We start from the raw sequence: 18,036 nt of genomic DNA, 5'->3' as shown, positions 1-18,036 counted from the left end.
ATTTTCCGGGCGCTCTCCTACTTCGAGTGTCTGAGATGGGAAACAGCAGCGGCGGCGCGCCCGCTGAGCATACAAAAAAGTGTTTTCTTAACATATGGTTAGTGTTTACAGGTTTCGTCTAGCTCCTGCTCCCCAGAAATGGAAAATTAGTAACGTTGAGGAAACGTCAGCAGTCACAGGGAGGGCTGAAAAAGGAAAGGGGGCAGAGGGTCTCCCAGAAAGACCCGGTTTCCGTGCAGACGGGTCTGCGGAATCTGCGCGAGCCTGCAGCCTCCCATCCCCTGGCGCCCTCGGCCCGCCGGGAGGTGGGGACGGGGAATCGGGCAGCCGAGGCCCACCCGGCTGTCCTCCCCAGCAGCCAGCAGATGGCTCCCGGGCTCTCTCGCCCCCTCTCCAGACGCAGGGCTTCGGCGGTTCGGGAGGGAGGCTGCGAGGAGGGGCACCGTGACCGCCGCCGCCGCAGCCCCGCGCCGCGTGCCGCCGGGCTGTGCGGCCCACGCCGGGGAACGTGAGCCTGGGCGCGGGAGGCCGGGTCTCGCGAGGTGAGGAGGAAACGCTGGAGGAGGAGAGCAGGAGGAGGAGAAGGAGGAGGAGGAGGAAAAGGAGGAGGAGGAGCGCCGAAGCGGCCCCCGCCCCGATGAAGCCCGGCAGGACCGCGAGGAAACCCTAGTCGCCCGCCCCGCGCCGCTCTCCCCGCCTCTCCCCACGCCTTCCGCCTTCACCTAGGGCCGTAGGTGCGGCGCCGGAACCGGGCGGGAGCTGCCAGCAGCCGGAGCAGCGCCGCCGGGAGCCGCGAGCCGCAGCCGCCCCGCGCCCGCTCCCAATCTTGCCGGGTCTCCGTTCCGCCGCCAGGAACTGCAAGGAGGCGTCATGTAGCAGCAGCCGCAAACCCACCTCGGATTTGCAACTCTTTTTTTTTTTTTTTTGGTGGGGCGGGGGGCGCGGCAAAATTCTATCTCCGCCCCCGCTTTCTTGCCTATTCCCATTTGCAAGCTGCATCTGCCTCTAAGAAATTGAGGGGTTCAGGGTAGGGTGGGGAGCTATAAATCAGAGTTGGACCTGCAGCACCCCCGCACCTAGAAGGCCACCATGACCGAAGACAGCTCCGAGGTGCCCAGGGAGTTGATAGGTGAGAGTCGCGCGGTGGTTGATTTTCCTTCTGCCTCTGCGTCCCCCTCACCTCCCCCTCACCTCCCCCTCACCTCCCCCTCACCTCCCCCTCACCTCCCCCTCTGCGTCCACCTCCCCTCACCTCCACCTCCCTTCCCACCTCTGCCCTCCCGTGCGTCCCGCGAAGTCCCGGCGCCCCTGGGGTCGGAGTGGTGTCGGGCAGCGTCGCTGGGGGGCGCCGGGAAGTTTGTTCCCATCTGACCGCTTGCAAAGCCGAGTCCGGAGAGGGCCGGCGCGGGGAGGAATCGGGAGCCCCGGGAGCGCACTCTGCTGCGCCGCCGGGACCCCCCCCCCCCCACCCCCGCCAGGCGCCTCCTTCCGCCGCGACCGGGGGTCCAGGTTGGCGGAAGAAGGGGGCGGTCTGCCAGGGTTTGGGGAGTTCTGGAAGCGAGGAGAATCCTTTATAGCGCCCAGCCCAGTGTCCCCAACTCGGGAAGTCCGGGAAAGCCCAGCACCGGGAGTGCTGGCGAGCGCACAGTGGGTCGCCTCCGGCATGTGCCAGGACCCCCGTGTCCCCAGGAAATAACCGGCGGGAGGTGCCCCTGTGACGTACAGACATGGGGGAGGGGGGTGCTAGTCCGGTATAATGACTGAGCCTAGCAAGGCGTGGCTTCGCCTAGCGAACTGGGAGCGAAAGGGTTACAGGACTGACGCAAACTCGGGCCAGGAAATTGAGGGTTAATGATAAAAGCCTTATTTCAGTAATGATTAACCTACCGATTCTCCCCATCCCCGATCTCTTAGGGAACTCGTGTGTGGTACCCTATGCAAGGTGACCCATTGTTTGAGTCCCTTGAGGGTTTTTTTTGGGGGGGGGTGAATATTTTGTCTTGGGGTTTAACTTAATTATGTGGAGGGTTAAAATGGCAGAGCTCAAATGAGGTTTGGGGGGAAGAGTGTTCGGAAAACCAAGCGTTTAAGCGTGTGTGTGTATGTAGCATGTTGTATTGTAACAAGATATGTGTTTCTGTGTGCGTGTGTGTTTTGAGCCCCAATGACCTATATTCCTACTGTCCCATTCTTGGCACACTACACAGGCTACAGCTCAGAAAGATGATGTTTAATCAGTGCTGACGAGTTCTAACCGCCCATTCATCTGCATCTGAGGAATTTGCCCCTCTGTTTCACCTTTTAGCAGTAGTACTTTGGAGGAGTTTGTGTGTGCTCTTCCATTAGTGACTGTTAACTCAGCAGGTGAAACTAGATGTGAAGAAGCTGTTGCTAGGCTTGTATGGAAGATGGAAGCTTCTGCTTTTGTTGAATTAAACCTAACTACCGAATTTAGGGTATGAAGTCTACCCCCCCTCCCCCCCCCCCAATCATGCCTCTTCTCTCCCCAACCCTGTAGAGTCCACTGGGAGTGAGTGGTCCATCTAGTTCTGGGAGGCTGAGATCTTTCCAACACCCTTCCGGGAAGGAAACAAACACCCAGAACCTCTGAAGATGCCTCCAGAGGTCCTGAGAAAGAGAATTTAGGGGAGGGTTTGCCTCGCTGGCCAGGGGATAAGGATAACTAAAGAAGGTGGCAGAGTTTTTAATTAGTTGTCCTTGAGCCTGGTGGTGAAAAGTTTAGGTGATTACCCAAGAAAAAGGGCGATGAAGGATAGGATGGAAATAAGGTACCTGGTTTATATTGACGGTCCTCAAAATAAATCCTTTGGTATATTTTAAAAGTTGAATTTATCTAGAAATGGAATTTTTGTGTTTATCGAGTCCTGCCTATCTCACATATCTTTCAAACAAGGGACACGTGTTTTTGTGATAGGCCCAATATGATTTTTCTGGGCCTTTAAATGGTCTAATTGGCCTGGGCTAGGGGAAATTCCTGCATCTGCTTTAGTCTCTAATTTCAAGTGCTTGCAGGAGTTCTGCTCTCATCAGTTCAAAATGGCAACCATGTGAAAAACCTCAATATAGTCCCTGAAGCTAATCCCCCAAGGCATTTAAAAAATGTGTTGTGTATCTTTCTGATTATTAAAGTAATACAGGCTTTTTATTTAAAAAAATTAAATGCAGAGAAGAATGAGAATATATGTCACCCATGTTACCACTCCAAGATAGCTACTTTTGACCTATGGGTATATAACTTTACCATCTTTTTCTTTGTGTATATATTCTTAAATCACTTTCAGATGCTCATTTCCCACAGTTCTTTTTAGGGGAGGGATGAGTAGCCTCTACCTGTTTTGAGTTCTGATGAGATAGGAGCTGCCTAGAGAACTCCCCGTGCAGTGAGCTCCCCGACCTATCCCCCGCCGCCCCCGCCAACATTCCACCTCATTGCTGTTCCCTGGGCAAACTGTACTTTCTCTTGTTCCCATGCCCTTCTCTTTGCTGGTACTGCCCTATCCTCCCCTCTTTTACTCTTCTTATCTGAGTGGCTCTAAACTCTTTGTGGTGGGTTTCCAATAAGAATATTTTGATCACCCCTTAATAAGCATATATTGTTAAGCTGCATGCATACTTCATTTACTGTGTGTAATCTAAAACATAAACTGAAACACGTTGCAAATAGAAGTAGAAATTCTGTTTTCTTCCTGCACCCCAATGGATTGTACTGTACACTGTACTTTGGAAACCAGTGGTCTATTTCCTACTCCTTCAAGCTTCAGCTCAAGGGTCCCCTCCTCCCTGAAACCTTCATGTATCTTCTTGTCCATGATCTCATGGTAGTGAGTGCAGATTCATCTAGTGACATCAATCCATCTAGTGGCTTACGATCATCCACTAGATGGTAAGCACTTGTGGAAGGCAGGGGTCATCTCTAGCCCGGCCTCTAGTAGAGTAGTTGGCACACTAGGTATATTTGTTGAATATATGAATAAACCAAAATGATTATAATACACAATTCAGAGTGGTGGGGGTATAAAGGAGTTTGCTGTGTTTTGAAGGAAGGTAGAATCTAACCAGCAGGAGAATAAGGAAAGTGCAGCCCAGGAAAGAGAATAATATATACAGGACCCTAGGGGTGTAAAGGGTGGAGAGGATAGAGTAATTGGGCGTGTGCTGAGAAGTTAAGCTGGAAGAGTGTGAAAGGCCTTGAGTGGCCTGCTGTAAGGTTTGGGTTAATCCAAAGATGACTGTGGCTCATAGAGCAAGAGGGACATGATCAGATCTGTGGCTTTGGAAGGGTCGCTTTAGTTCTGGGAGAGGTGTGGTACAGGGGGCTGATAGGTTGGAGGTGGTAGGCTTAGTCTCGGGTGAGAGATTCTGAGGCCCTGAATGCAGGATCAAGCCCATGGGTCAGGAGCTGTTTAGGAGGTGGTCCTAGGAGAGTAGGTGACTGGCTCCCTGAGAGAATGGAGTTGGAGATGAGCAAGATTTCTGGCTTCATTAAGGGCCAGAGGAGGAGCAGGGAAAATAGTGACTTTGATTTGGGACCTGTTCAGTTTGGGGTCCTCACGGGAGTCCCAGAAGGGCCTTCCCACTACCATCCAACTTTTCAAGTCTCCCCTTCTCTCTCAGTTCCGCCTTTGACCACTCTTTGGGGATGTGGTGGTACGAAGATTTTGAAAGGACAGATGGCCAGGAGCACCCTGACTAAATTGTTTGGGCCGGTTCTGGTTCTTTGCCATATTTCCCAACCTTCATGTCAAGGCACTCCTAGAAAATGATAATATGTATATGGCACTGTCATGAATACAGAGTCTGCTGGGGGCCAGAGGTAACCAGCCAAGGGATTTTATGAATTCTGTTGTGCTTATGGTCTGCCTGCCTGCAATATAGTGCTCTATGCTACTGCCTGACCTTGCTTCTTTTTTTTTTTCTTTGTGTGTGCTTATCCTCTTTGCCCAGCAAGATTATATCATGCCTTGCATGGACTGGTATTATATCATATGCTTTTATATTTGCCTCAGCATCTGAGCACACGGTCCAAGGCACAAAGTAGGCGTTCATCAAATACTTGTTAACCAATAACTATCAGGCTTGTTAAAACAAGCAACAACAACAAACAAACAAAAGACAACAATAAAAAAACAACCAAAAATGCTCCTTCAGATGCTGTCCTCCCCAATGCTTTTCTCTTATTAATAAAAGAATATAACAAAATTATTCCTTTCTTTCAGAAAGCATAAAGGATGTTATTGGCAGAAAGATAAAGATTGCATTGAAGAAGAAAGTAAAGTTGGAAGTGAAGGGAGACAAAGTTGAAAACAAAGTGCTGGTAAGTATTAATGTTTTTCTTAAAAAAAAAAAAAGTTTGGAAGTAAAAATGTTTTCCCCTCTATTGTTTTGATTGCCTAATTTTCATGCAGCACTGGTTCTGTGTTTTATATTTTGTTCGAAAGTTCTGATGCCCATTTTGTCCTAGGTTAGTTGGAATATTTGTCCACTAAAAGTTAAAAGTAGGGTTAATTTAAATTTTAGAGACTGAAGTTTTCAAAAATTGTCTTTCTTAATGTTTTAAGAAGTCACCCGCATCTAGGTCATCTCCTAGAGACCGTTTTCAAGTTATTCAAAGTTGGATGTTAAAGGGAGCTTGCTTATTATCTTTGTTGTGGCTGATTATCTGATTTTATTTGTGAGGACTTGAGATGAATTTTTTAAACTCCTCCTATGTCAGTTTAATTATTAAATTTTCTCAAATGTTATATCCACAGCCATCTCGGGGTGATGGTCTGAGAAGGCGAAGAAAACATTTGTCTTTTTAAATTGGTTTTTGGTGTTTGGGAGGGAAATGCCAGCTCCTCCCTCTAGCTTGTGAGAAGAGTTACTGGGGGGCTGAGGGATTGGCCCTTGTTGAGCACAGGATTGCTAGGGAGTTGTCAGTGTCTGAGCTGTACCTTTAGAGAGGTGAAAAGCCTTTTGTGGTGTTTTAGTGGTTTCTGTGTTGAAACTGTGGCAGACCTTAATTTAAGCTTAGGTAAATACACCTTGTTTGTGTTTTTGTTGGAGAGACTATTCGGTTTCATCTTTTTGTTTATCTTTTTATCATTAGAAAATTTTAAACATATGCAAAAGTAGAGAACAGTGTATTGAACTTTGTTGTATACCTTTCATCCAGCTTCAACAGTTTTCAGCATTTCGACAATATTGTTTTATCTCATCACCGTTTCCCCCCACCTCACACTTCTGGAGTATTTTAAAATAAGTCCCAAGCATATGTCATTAAAAGAATATTTTTAATATTCTGTTTCTTCAGTTGAAGTTGCCACAGAATTTGAAGTATCTTTCTGATACCATCTGTCTTGAGAATCTTTTTGAAATATCTGACTGCCTTCCCTTGTGGATGGAAGGATTGTGCTATTGATGGATGACTTCTATTTCTCTGTGTACAAATCAGGATGGCAGAGAAATTGAAGAGGAAAAACTTGATTGAGTGACTTTTGCCCTGCAATGAAATGTGTTCACACAGACTGCACCATTAAGGTTATCAATAGCAGAAATGATTGGTGTCATCATTCTGCTTTATTTAGTTTTAATAAAGAGTAAGTTTCCTTAAAGTATGTTTTACTTATTGTTGTTCAGCCATAGGGTAGAGGTATATTTTGGCAGTGGTAGTGCAGAGAGAAGAAATTTTGTTTCTGCCATTTGTTGTTTTATACATTTGCAGTAAATCGTCACAAGATGGATTCACCTTTATACAATTTAAATATCAAGTAGGTTTCCTGCAACAGTCTAACATGGTATGTGGTGTTATTTGGTATGGACACTATTCATCAGAGTAGTATTCATAAACCCAGGCCATGAGTAAAATTTGCAAAGTTAAAAGTGCAAAGACAAATTTACATGTCCAGTGTAATAAAGTTAGCACCATTAAAGAATAGTTATGATTGGTACTTACTGTTAAGATGTTGTGGGGGGGGGGCTCTTAACATCAGCTGGAGTTGATTAAGGTTGTAACCAAATTACAAATGTATTTGAATTTAAGCATTTATCTCCCCAAATCTGGAATCTAAGCAGTTTCTAGTGGCTTGGGTAAACTTGTCTTGCCTGTTCCTTACTTGCAGGGGCAGGAATTGTTAATAAAAATATTCAAGCTTTGACAAGCTTCAGGTTTGAGCAGGATGGTCTATGAATTAACCTTCTTTAAGTTGTTGATTTTGGAGTTTCTGAATTCAGAGAAATTCAGTTACTTAAATTAAAACATTGGGAATCTCCTTATAATTTGCATTTCTGACTTTCTTTTGGCTGTCAGTTCAGTAAAATAGGGTATACCTGAATTGGCTTAAATCAGTATTTGTTCTTATTTTTATTTCTTGTTCCTTTTCCCCCAGTGCCCCCCGCCGCTCTTAGTGTCCTTCCTTATAAAGCTGGGAGTGTGTTATATAGGACTTGGTTCCTTCTTTTCACACTTTGAGACTTTATGCTATTTCTAGCTTATCTTTTGTAGAGGGTTCATCTTCCTTCTCATGGTCATAAGAGCTAATGTTTATTCAGCAGGCTCTGTTGGACACTTGATTATGCATTGCCGTATTAGCTCCAGCAGCAGCCCTCTGAGGTAGGCACTATTTACATCTGTATTTGCGGAAACTGAGATTTGGAGAGGCTAAAGGAACTTGTTTCAGGTCATCCAGCTAATGAATGACAGAGCTGGGAGTTGAACCCAGATCTGTCTCACTCAGAGCCTATCCACTTCCCCATTATGCTCAAAATAGAAAGAAAATATCCTTTGGCTTGTTGTTCAGTGGTTGCAAACTTTCAGGAAGATTTGGACTTTAGAAGGATTAGTGCTCCCTTGTGTGGATTTGACTGATTGATTGATAACATTATACATTGCTTGGTTCCACACTTGTTGAGCCTCTCCCATGTGCCAGATGTACAAGATGGACATAGATTCTGACTTCACAGGATCCAGAGCTCAGAGTCGAGTTGGGAGGTAAACATCTCTACAGGCAGTGCTTTGAGATGTGCTATAAGCAAGATGATTGGGGGCACATGGGAGGAACCCCTGACTCAGGCCTGAAGGTCAGGGAAGACTTCCAGAAGGAAGGCAAAGGTAAACTGACACCCAATGGATGAATAAGAGTTACTAAGGGAAGAGAGCAGAGGCATGTTATAGACAAAGGAAACAGAATATGCCTGGAAGCCAGAGAGAGCTTAGCATGTTAGAGGCAGATACTAAGTACAGCTGGAGCAAGGGATACGGGGTGGAGAATGGCTGGGTGTAAAGCTGATTCTTTTTCTTGCAATTGGGATCAGGTGAAAGTTGGGACTGGTTAAACAGGTCTCTTCCCACCACCTGTTTCTAATGACCATCACATGAACTTTATCCTCCCCTCTTTTAGGGAGGCAGTAGGACTCAGCGGTTAAGGCCTTGGACCTTGAGTCATGCCTAGTTCACACTGCAGCCTAGCCACTTTATAACATTGTTCAGCCTCAATTCCTTTCTCTAATGAAACAGACCTTGTGTTTGTGTATGGTTTCTTTGTAGATTAACTGGGATGTATCTTAACAGTGCTTAGCACAATGCCTAGCACATGATGAAGACCCAACAAATGATAAAGCGGAAGGAACCAAAGGGTTGTGCGTTCTGTTTTTTCAGTGGCACAGAAAATGCCTATTCTTTCCATGCCCAAGTATTCACTGCCTTTATTGAGGGATTGAGCTTAGCTCACTATAAGGCCAATATTTATTCATAGTTTATGGTACCTTTTAAGCTGGCTGGAGTGCAACTGACGAGATCCCAAATTCCTAAGGTATGCGCTGGTCCAGTGAAATCAGAAATCGATGTTCGGGGGAAGAGTGTTCTATGGTCAAACAAGTTTGACAGTCAAGTGGTAAACAAAGATGAACCAGTGTCTTTACTGCATGGCTTTGATTCAGAGCCTTTGGTACACCTTTGTGCGTAGTAGATTTCTCAGAATGAGTGGAAGTATACTGTCTTTCTCAAACTTATATGGCCAGAGACCCTACTGGCCATAGTTTGGGAAACTGGGATGGAACAGGTCCAAGCTGGTGCCTTTGGGAACAGTTAAAGGGAACATGGAACAGACTAGAACAGGCTCTCTGTCACTTGGAGTGTTCTCCTGGCGGACAGTTCTTTGGCCTGTACGTTTTTGGGATTTTTTTTTTTGGCCGTGCTGTTCGGCATGTGGGATCTTAGTTTCCCCAACCAGGGATTGAACCCGTGCCCCCTGCAGTGGGAGCACGGAGTCTTAACCACTGGACCGCCAGGGAAGTCCCTGGCCTGTACTTTTTATCTAAGTGGTGGGCAGGTCTGCCGCAAGCCACACACTGGCACCATGTCGTCTTTTGCTGTACTACCTTTCTCTGTTGTCTTTAGGTGATGTCATCGAGAAGAGATTCTGTGTTCCCTGGACTCTTAATCCTTCCTCCCATTTGCTACTTGAATCTCTACCCAAGTTTTGTAGTACCTGGACTTTCTGAAGTGTAATTTAATTTACACATTTTTTTCCCATTAAACTTTGCGTTTTTAGGTAATTGTAGGTTTACCTGCAGTTATAAGAAGTAATGCAGAGAGATCCTCTGTACCCTATATCCAGTCTCCTCTATCTTGCAAAATTGTGGGACATGACCACAGTCAAGATGTTGACACTGATACTGGAAAATGCAGAACATTTCCACCACCATAGAGATCCCTCACATTGCCTTTCAGGGCCACACCCACACACCCGCCACTTCTCTGACTGCTGGTGGCCCCTGATCTGTTCTCCACTTCCATAATTTTGTCGCTTCAAAAGTGTTGGATAGTGTAATCACACAGTATGTGTGCCTTTTTGGGATTGGCTCTTTTCGCTTCTGATAATTCCCTGGACATTCATCCAAGTTGTGTGTATCCATTGTTCCTTTTTAGTTGTTGTTTCTTAGGCGTATTCCATGGTATGGATGTACCACACTTCGTTCACCCACTGTTCACCCACTGACAGACTTGTAAGTTGTTTCCAGTTTGGGGCTCTTAGGAATAAAACCGATATAAACATTTGTTTATAGATTTTGGTGTGAAAATAAGTCTCCATTTCTCCCTTTGAAATGCCAAAGAGTATAATTGTGGGTTTGTATAGGAATTGCCTTTTTTTTTTTTTTTTTTTTTAAGAAGCCGTCGTTTTCCATTTTCCAGAATGGCTGAGTCATTGTGTAGTCCTACCAGCAATGCATGTGTGATCCAGGCAGTTTGGTATTGCCTGGCCTTTTTTTTTTTTTTTTGAGGACTAATGGTTGAAAGAAAAATGTTGTCGGGGGAAAGCAAGGTCCCCCACCCACGCTCCTGCTGTTGGTCGTCTGCGGGAGAGGAATGTGTGTCTCGCTCCAGAATGGTGCCTCTGAAGTGTGTGGAAGATCTGTTCCTGGTCTCAGCTTTGTTTTTCCTGTTTCACTTTGGAATTTGGGTTTGATCATCTTTGCCAACCCCTTGTTCTTCCACATCCCTCTTAAAATGGGGCAGAAGCAGGACTCCCTTTCTTATTAGACTGAGCATGTCGAGGAATGGCATGGACATGTAACCATGTCAGTTTGTTCACCTGTTCCCTTGAAAACACTTCATCCGTCGTTCATTTATTTTCTTTTGAAAAGTTAACCTGAATCTCTTTAATGTATTTTCTCTTGTTTGGCTATTTATTTATAACTTTTGAGCATCTGGATTTGGCTTGATTGGAATAACTAAGTTAACTTTAAGACGAGGAAAAGTAAAAGGACGTTATTTGGGGTAACATGTAGCCTTAAAATATTTTGGTGGCAGTGCTGTCTTTCATTAAAATATAAACTCTACTCCTACCTGTTTATTTTTAAAAAATGCATTAAAAAGGGAATATCTCTCACCTAAAAAGTTTTGTAAGCATCTGGCCCACATAATCAGGAATTAGTTTAAACCTCAGTCTCTGATACGGAAAGCATTGTTCTTTTACACGAGGCCATGCTCATTTTTTGTGGCTAGTCTGTTTAATATTTTCCTAATTCCCCTGTCTCTAATACCTAACTTGATTCAGCAGCACGACCCATGGCGTAGTCACTTCTCAGACAAATATTCACTCTGGAAATTACGTTTTGCAGCTACTTTCAGGTGACATCAACCTTAGCCGATGGTTTCCAGACTTTTTTTTTTTTTTAAATCAGTTGTACCCTTTTAAAACACATAATTTGGGGCTTCCCTGGTGGCGCAGTGGTTGAGAATCTGCCTGCCAATGCAGGGGACGCGGGTTCGAGCCCTGGTCTGGGAAGACCCCACATGCCACGGAGCAACTAGGCCTGTGAGCTACAACTACTGAGCCTGTGCGTCTGGAGCCTGTGCCCCGCAACAAGAGAGGTCGCGACAGTGAAAGGCCCGCGCACCGCGATGAAGAGTGGTCCCCGCTTGCCACAACTAGAGAAAGCCCTCACATAGAAATGAAGACCCAACACAGCCAAAAATAAATAAAATTAAAAAAAAAAATAAATAAAACACATAATTTTCCATGGGACCAATAAAATAGTGCTATTTTAGGAGTGTAAGTGTGTTTTGCAAGTTTATAGTTAAAATCCAAAATACTAGTATAAACCCAATCAGTGATTTGCGTGAGGCTGTTTTGATGAACATAACTTAGAAATACAGGGGAGATTGGATTTTGTTTTGGCTCCTTAGTATAGAAAGACTCCCTATTTACCCTTTAAGTAGTACAAATTTCACAGTTTTTAAAATAGCTACTTTTGCAATCTCAGGATGCTTTCCAAGGAAATGGAGATGTCAGGAGACACTTTATCCTGAGTTCTGCACAAAAGTGGGTTATCCTGACAGCGAAGCTTACCTCATTGTTTATCTCCAATAAGTTAAATTTGGTGTAACAGCAAATCATGTGTTTGTGTTTTATCCCAGCAGTTAAAATAGAAGTAAGAATGAAATTCACATCAGATGTTTGTAGATTGCAGCGGCTTCTGAAGAATGCTATTGGAAAATCGTTGTTCTAGGCCTCCGGGTTTACTTCCCTCTGCAGGAGGCTCTTGTACCAGTTGTTGGGTAATTTGAACAGTTCTCTTCGTGGAACTTTAGGAGCCTCAACTTTTAAGGATCACTTACAATTCAGCGCATAGGTAATTTTCAAAGCACCTGGGTGAAGTTACATGACTAGAAAATTGAGCTTTAGGAAACAGCAACAACATTGAAACAATCTTCAGGAGTAGGTATCAGAGAGCACACATTGTTGCCAAGGGTCCTGCAAAAGTTCTGGGAAACTCAAAATAAAATAATCCGCATTTGAGTGCTTCAGAATTTACCCCAACTCAGACCTGGAGTCAGCCCCCGCTGATCTCTGGGTAGGGGTTGGAGGCAGGCTATGGCTCTGGGCACATGTTTCCAGGAGACAGTTCTGGCCAACTTGAACTTGTTACCTGAGCTGCATTTACATTCTACTTTCTCATCTGCATCTGCCCCAGTTTCTTTTGTAGTTGGGTTAGGTGAGTCAAATGACCTTGGGCAAGAAGCTGTTGAACATACACCAGCCTTGGTGTAACTTTTCATTGTTCTTAAAAAGATACTCTTTTCCAGCCTCTGGGATTTAGGCACCCTGGGAAGGGGCATTTAGGTACACCCTGGGGGAGGAGAGGGAGTATTCGAGTCTTGTGAAGGGGGCATTGTGGACAAGGAGGAGCCGGGAAATCTAACTAGAATATGCCATGGATTGGAAGAACTCATTTTTCATAGTTGTAAAATAGGTACAGAGAAAACAAAACAGAAAGGCTTTAGTGAATGGTTACGGTAACACCTTTATGATTCATTTCATTAGAAATGCTGTTAATATCTATTGTTAAAGTAGATTGAAAATGCAACTAAAATCTGATGAAGGCTAGAACTCTTCCCCTTTCTAAAAAGCTTGCTGTCTTTGAACAGAAAACAAAGATTTGGATTGGTATATATGGGGCCTATTGTTGTCTAAATCTTCCTGTGCCCTATTACACTTTCTCTCTCCCTCTGTCTCTCCCTCTCTCTCTCTTTCTCCAACTCTTTGAGAAAAGAGGGGTAAAATAAAGGGAGGAAAGAAGGATGCTTGGGGTGGGGTGTGTGTGTGTGTGTGTGTGTGTGTGTGTGTGTGTGTGTTTACATAAAAGTCTGTTCACTTTCACCCATTGGGTCCTTTCCTTCATCTTGGTTGTTTGGGAGAGAATTTTTCTTTTTTGAAAACATTATCTCTCGATGAACCTTGGCCAGCAGGTATCTTTGTCTCTCTAGACACGCTGGGTGCACAGCAAGTCCTCTTAGAAGTAGAAGCAGGGCTGTACAAATGCCCTGAACTGTGCTTAGAGCATCTCCAGCCTGTGGCAAAGGTTTGAGATGAATGTGCTGAGTTCCCACTAAGGAGGCAGGTGTGTCCATTCCTACTGATCCCTGGGCTTTGGGGGTCTCAGGAGACATTTACGGGCATCGACTGGGATGAGTAGGCGTGTCCTCCAGACAGGATCTGGTGTGGACAGATTGGCTTAAGCTGACTCTGGGGAAGTTTCTTCAGACCTGGCCCCTCTTGATTGCTGCCCGGAAGATCTTGAGGCTGGAGGACTCTTGGTAGCCATCTAACCATGCACCCTAGCCTATGAGAAGTTGCTTCTGTAGCATCCCTGATAGCTGAGTATCCACTTTCTGCTTCAGTGTTCATGGTGATGGGAAAAGCAAGAATCCCAGAAAGCCCTTTCTTAGTTTAGGCTGGAACCTGCTTCTCAGTAACTTCTCTGAATTCACTGTAACGTAGTCTGCTGGAACATCATAGGACAATTTTGCTCCTTCCTACATGAGTGCGGGTCAGGTATTTGAAGACAGTTATGTTTTTCCTTGGTCTTTTAGTCCTCAGGCGAAATATGCTCACTTCCTACAAATCTTAATCCTTGGAGGACATTGCTTTCAGACTTTTCACTGTTCTGATCGCCTTGCTTTGGACTCATCCTACTTTACCAGTGAGGCTTTTAAGCTGTAGGTGTTTTGGGATCACAAATGTTTGGCAAACACTGTTAAAACTGAATTAAACAGACTTCCTCAGAGTCTTTAATGGGCTTTTGTGGATTGTGCCTCTTGAAGGGGGGAATGCAGTGCGTGGCATCACAGAATCTGTTCTCCAGACTCTGTAGGAAACATTGGTGTGGGTACAGTCGGCCAAGTGAAGAGTACCAGCTGCACATTGCTTTGGCCAAGTAAAAGTTTTCTTCTTGTTGTTTTTAAAATTTTGAAAGTATCTATGCTATTTGCATTACTAAAAAGTTATAAAATATAAGATAGCAAAACTGAAGCATCACCTAGTCCTATCAATTTGGATGTAATCATTGGAAAAAATTTTTCTATGTTAACATACATAAACTATATGATCTGTTTTTTTTTTAAAAATTAATTAATTAATTAATTAATTTTTGGCTGTGTTGGGTCTTCGTTTCTATGCGAGGGCTTTCTCCAGCTGTGGTGAGCGGGGGCCACTCTTCATTGCGGTGCGCGGGCCTCTCACTGTGGCGGCCTCTCCCGTTGCGGAGCACAGGCTCCAGACGCGCAGGCTCCGTAGTTGTGGCTCACGGGCTTAGTTGCTCCGCGGCATGTGGGATCTTCCCAGACCAGGGCTCGAACCCGTGTCCCCTGCATTGGCAGGCAGATTCTTAACCACTGCGCCACCAGGGAAGCCCCTATGATCTGTTTTTAAAATGGAATCCTGAATCGTATTTTGTAACCTACTTTTAAATTTCACTTTTTGAGGTCAAAGCTTTCCATGACAATTATATATATATTTTATATATATATAATACATATTATATATAATACACATATATTATATATATATATATAAAATGTTTTGAATTTCTGCCTGGCACTCTATTAGCCCACTTGAGAGGTATACCATAATTCATCGAACACTTATAATGAGATAGTTAGGTTGCTTCCAGTATTTTGCCTTATAAGTGACACATCCTCACTTTTATTTTTCTTGGATAAATTCCTGGCAGTGGAATTGCTGCCTGACAGACTTTTTAAAGGATGTATTTTTCACCTGATTGTTATTCAGGAAGTCTCAATAGAGAATAATTCCCTCATCTCATTCATTTTATTGTCTTTAGAAAGGTCTGCTTAGCAGAATGGCTGGTTCTCTTTTTTCAGGTCCTTATATTTCTTAGGCAAGGACTCTTTGGACCCTAGCTCCCGAGGCAAACTTTTTCCTTGCAGTTTAGGGCCCTTTTAAGTCTGCCTGGGTGGATGCGTCATTGTCTTCTACTGGAGTACGTTTGCAGGCAAGGAGTCCTGTGGCTCTGGTGTTTGCTGGTGGGTTCTGGAGTCCCAGGTCTTGCTTGGCCCTGGCTTCTGCTGAATCAGCCACAGCTTTTTCTTGGCTGAACCCCAGCTCGATGTGAGACTGCATTATACAATTTAGATCTTTGGTCTTTGCTCTGGTCTCAAGACTTTCTTACCTTGGGTCCTTGAGGCTCTGATGAATGGTAGTTGAGCAGATGTCCAACTGATAAGGCCCATGGCGCTTTCATTGGATGAAACGTAGCTAAGAAGAACCCTAAACCAAGATGCATGTACAGCTCATCTGGTGTCTTAGAAGATATTTTAGTATCATAAGGAAAGGAGACATTGCTTTTTCTCTCAGGCAGTTCTGAAGGCACTTGACTTCACCCGTGTAGCTAACATCCATCTCTTAAGTGGCGTGGTCCTTCCCCACCCCACCTGCACCTGCAGAGTAGTTCTTGCTTCTCTGCCCACCACCTCACCCTTTCCCTGTCTCCCCACCCCTGAGGGGGTGTGTCCGGGTCACGAGGACCCTGGGGCTCTGCTCCCACGAGCAGCTGCTCCTGGAGCCCCATGTTCCTTGGTGAGACCCTCGAGTGTTCAGCCTGCATTTCTCTCCTTTCAGTGCTGCCCTGGGGTACCATGTTGCCTGTGGTTATCTTTCTTTCCAAGACTGGCAGGTAGGATGAGGTTCCTCAGGGAACCTCTTATGCTTATCAGAAAACAAGCACATAGGACCCCTTCCATTTTCAGAGTCACATGCTCAGTCCCAGTGTGGAAGAGACAAGGGAAAAAATAGAACCAGAAGTGGGGAAGTTACTGAGATTTCCAAAGTCTTGCAAAGTCTCTTTTAAGACAGTTTCTCTGCAGTTTGGTTCCTGACTCCCAGGCCTAAGGGGCCCAGCAACACTCTCTTGTTGAATCTGAGCTAAAATATGGCTAGTGAAGTAAGTCCAGGCTGGTTGGTTAGGTGTTACCAGTGGGCATTTTCGGTTTCCTGAATTCATCTGTCTGAAATCGGTTGTCACTAGCAACCAAAAGAAGATTGGATCATCCCTCCTAGGCATGAGAATGAAACCGAGACCTGGAGAGAAGTACTTGTGGTTCTTGGACAGATCAGTTTGGCGCTTGGAACATTTCAGCCCTTTTTCCTTTAGGTCTCCATGAGCCAGTTTCTATTTTTTGCCTGCATCCTTGGGGTAGCAAAAATGTTGCAGCCTGGGGAAACTTTTTGTACAACTTAGTTCACTGAGTCACAGGCACTGCCTGTGCTGATGGAAATCAAAACCAGCCTGCAGAGAAAGGCTTAGTTCATGCGGCACTTGGCTTGTGTGGCTGCCTCCATTTCAATCTCCTGGACATCCTACCCTGTATCAGAACTTTTACCCCCTCAAAATTCATCATTGGTGAATTAACTGTGAAGTTCTGTTTCCGTTTCAACAGTTCTCCTCTCTAGAAAAAAAAAAACTTTTGAAGCTCCAATAGCCCTTAACCCTCCATCAGTTTTACACTCCTCTAAGTGGTCTCTGCGAGGAACATGGTAGGTCGTCTCTGTCAATATTTCTCTCTTTCTCCACAAGGCCTGGATGCAAGAAGTCGGTCCAATCCTTCCTGTCTAGTGTTGCTTCTTAACAAAGCAACTGGAGCAAAGGAGAGGCTGTTAGCGCTTTGTCACTTAGAGTTTCTTAAGCATCCTTCCGTTTGTGAGTTCTCACTGCAGAGACTTAATGAAGCATCTGTCTTTACATCAGATACGCGCAGGTTGTCCGTGGAACTGAACAAGTGTTGTCAGCAATGCTGTGTGTGCAGGAAGCCTTCGTACTCGGGTCCTTTTTGGCAGGCTCTGTGTTCTCTGGGAATAGACAGTTTCTCTACCCATCAGAGTAGGGCTCCATACTTTCATATTCTGGAGAGTGATGCTTGTGGTATAGTTAGCCTGAAATTCAGGGATGGCTTTTTTCTTCTTTTTAAATATCTTTGCAGACATTTTATACTTCCCACTCTCTTAGCGGCTTCCTCTGTGTTATGGGATCAGTCTGCCTGGGTTAGAATCCTAAAACTACTAACTATGGGCAAGTTATTTAACCTCTTGGTGCCTCACTTTTTTCATCCATAGAATGGGTATAATAATAGAACCTACCTTTAGACTTGTTTTGAAAATTAAATGAGACATTCCATATAAAATATTTTAAATAGTGTCTGGCATAGAGTAAGTCCTCAAGTCTTAGCTATGGTTACTGTTGCGAGGGGTGTTGCAGTGAACTGTGCTAAATGCTCTGATATGAGAATCTGGTTATGTATCCATAGTCATAGATTACTTGGATATATATTATCTAAATATCCCCAAAGAAATACTTCTTTTCTTTTTTTAAAACTAAATTTATTTATTTATTTTTGGCTGTGTTGGGTCCTCATTGCTGGGCGCGGGCTTTCCTTAGTTGCGGGGAGCGGGGGGCTACTCTTCGTTGCGGTATGCGGGCTTCTCGTTGCAGTGGTTTCTCTTGTCGCAGAGCACGGGCTCTAGGCGCACCGGCTTCAGTAGTTGCGGCACACAGGCTCAGTAGTTGTGGCTTGCGCTCTAGAGCGTAGGCTCAGTAGTTGTGGCGCACAGGCTTAGTTGCTCCGCGGCATGTGGGATCTTCTGGACCAGGGATCAAACCCATGTCCCCTGCATTGGCAGGCGGATTCTTAACCACTGCGCCACCAGGGAAGTCCCCAGAGAAGTACTTCTACTTTGC

The 18,036-nt window shown here is 44.9% G+C and overlaps 1 protein-coding gene across 3 annotated transcripts in view; it reads left to right on the top strand.

Annotated features, from left to right (window-relative positions):
- The first annotated feature begins 432 nt into the window (after positions 1 to 432).
- CARMIL1 (capping protein regulator and myosin 1 linker 1) overlaps positions 433 to 18,036 on the top strand; it is a 320,425-nt gene continuing 302,821 nt past the window's right edge. For 2 of the 3 annotated variants that reach the window (XM_068559097.1, XM_068559096.1), the window contains exons 1-2: positions 433 to 1,129; positions 5,238 to 5,335. In XM_068559097.1, coding sequence (XP_068415198.1) covers positions 1,090 to 1,129; positions 5,238 to 5,335 — 138 coding nt within the window. In that variant the 5' untranslated portion in view covers positions 433 to 1,089. The remainder of the gene's footprint in view (positions 1,130 to 5,237; positions 5,336 to 18,036) is intronic. The other variant, XM_068559098.1, reaches the window with a different exon arrangement.

Source organism: Eschrichtius robustus, chromosome 12, assembly GCF_028021215.1.
Source record: "Eschrichtius robustus isolate mEscRob2 chromosome 12, mEscRob2.pri, whole genome shotgun sequence".
In the NCBI taxonomy this organism is placed as follows: Eukaryota; Metazoa; Chordata; class Mammalia; order Artiodactyla; family Eschrichtiidae; genus Eschrichtius; species Eschrichtius robustus.
This window is presented reverse-complemented; position numbering and strand designations above follow the sequence as displayed.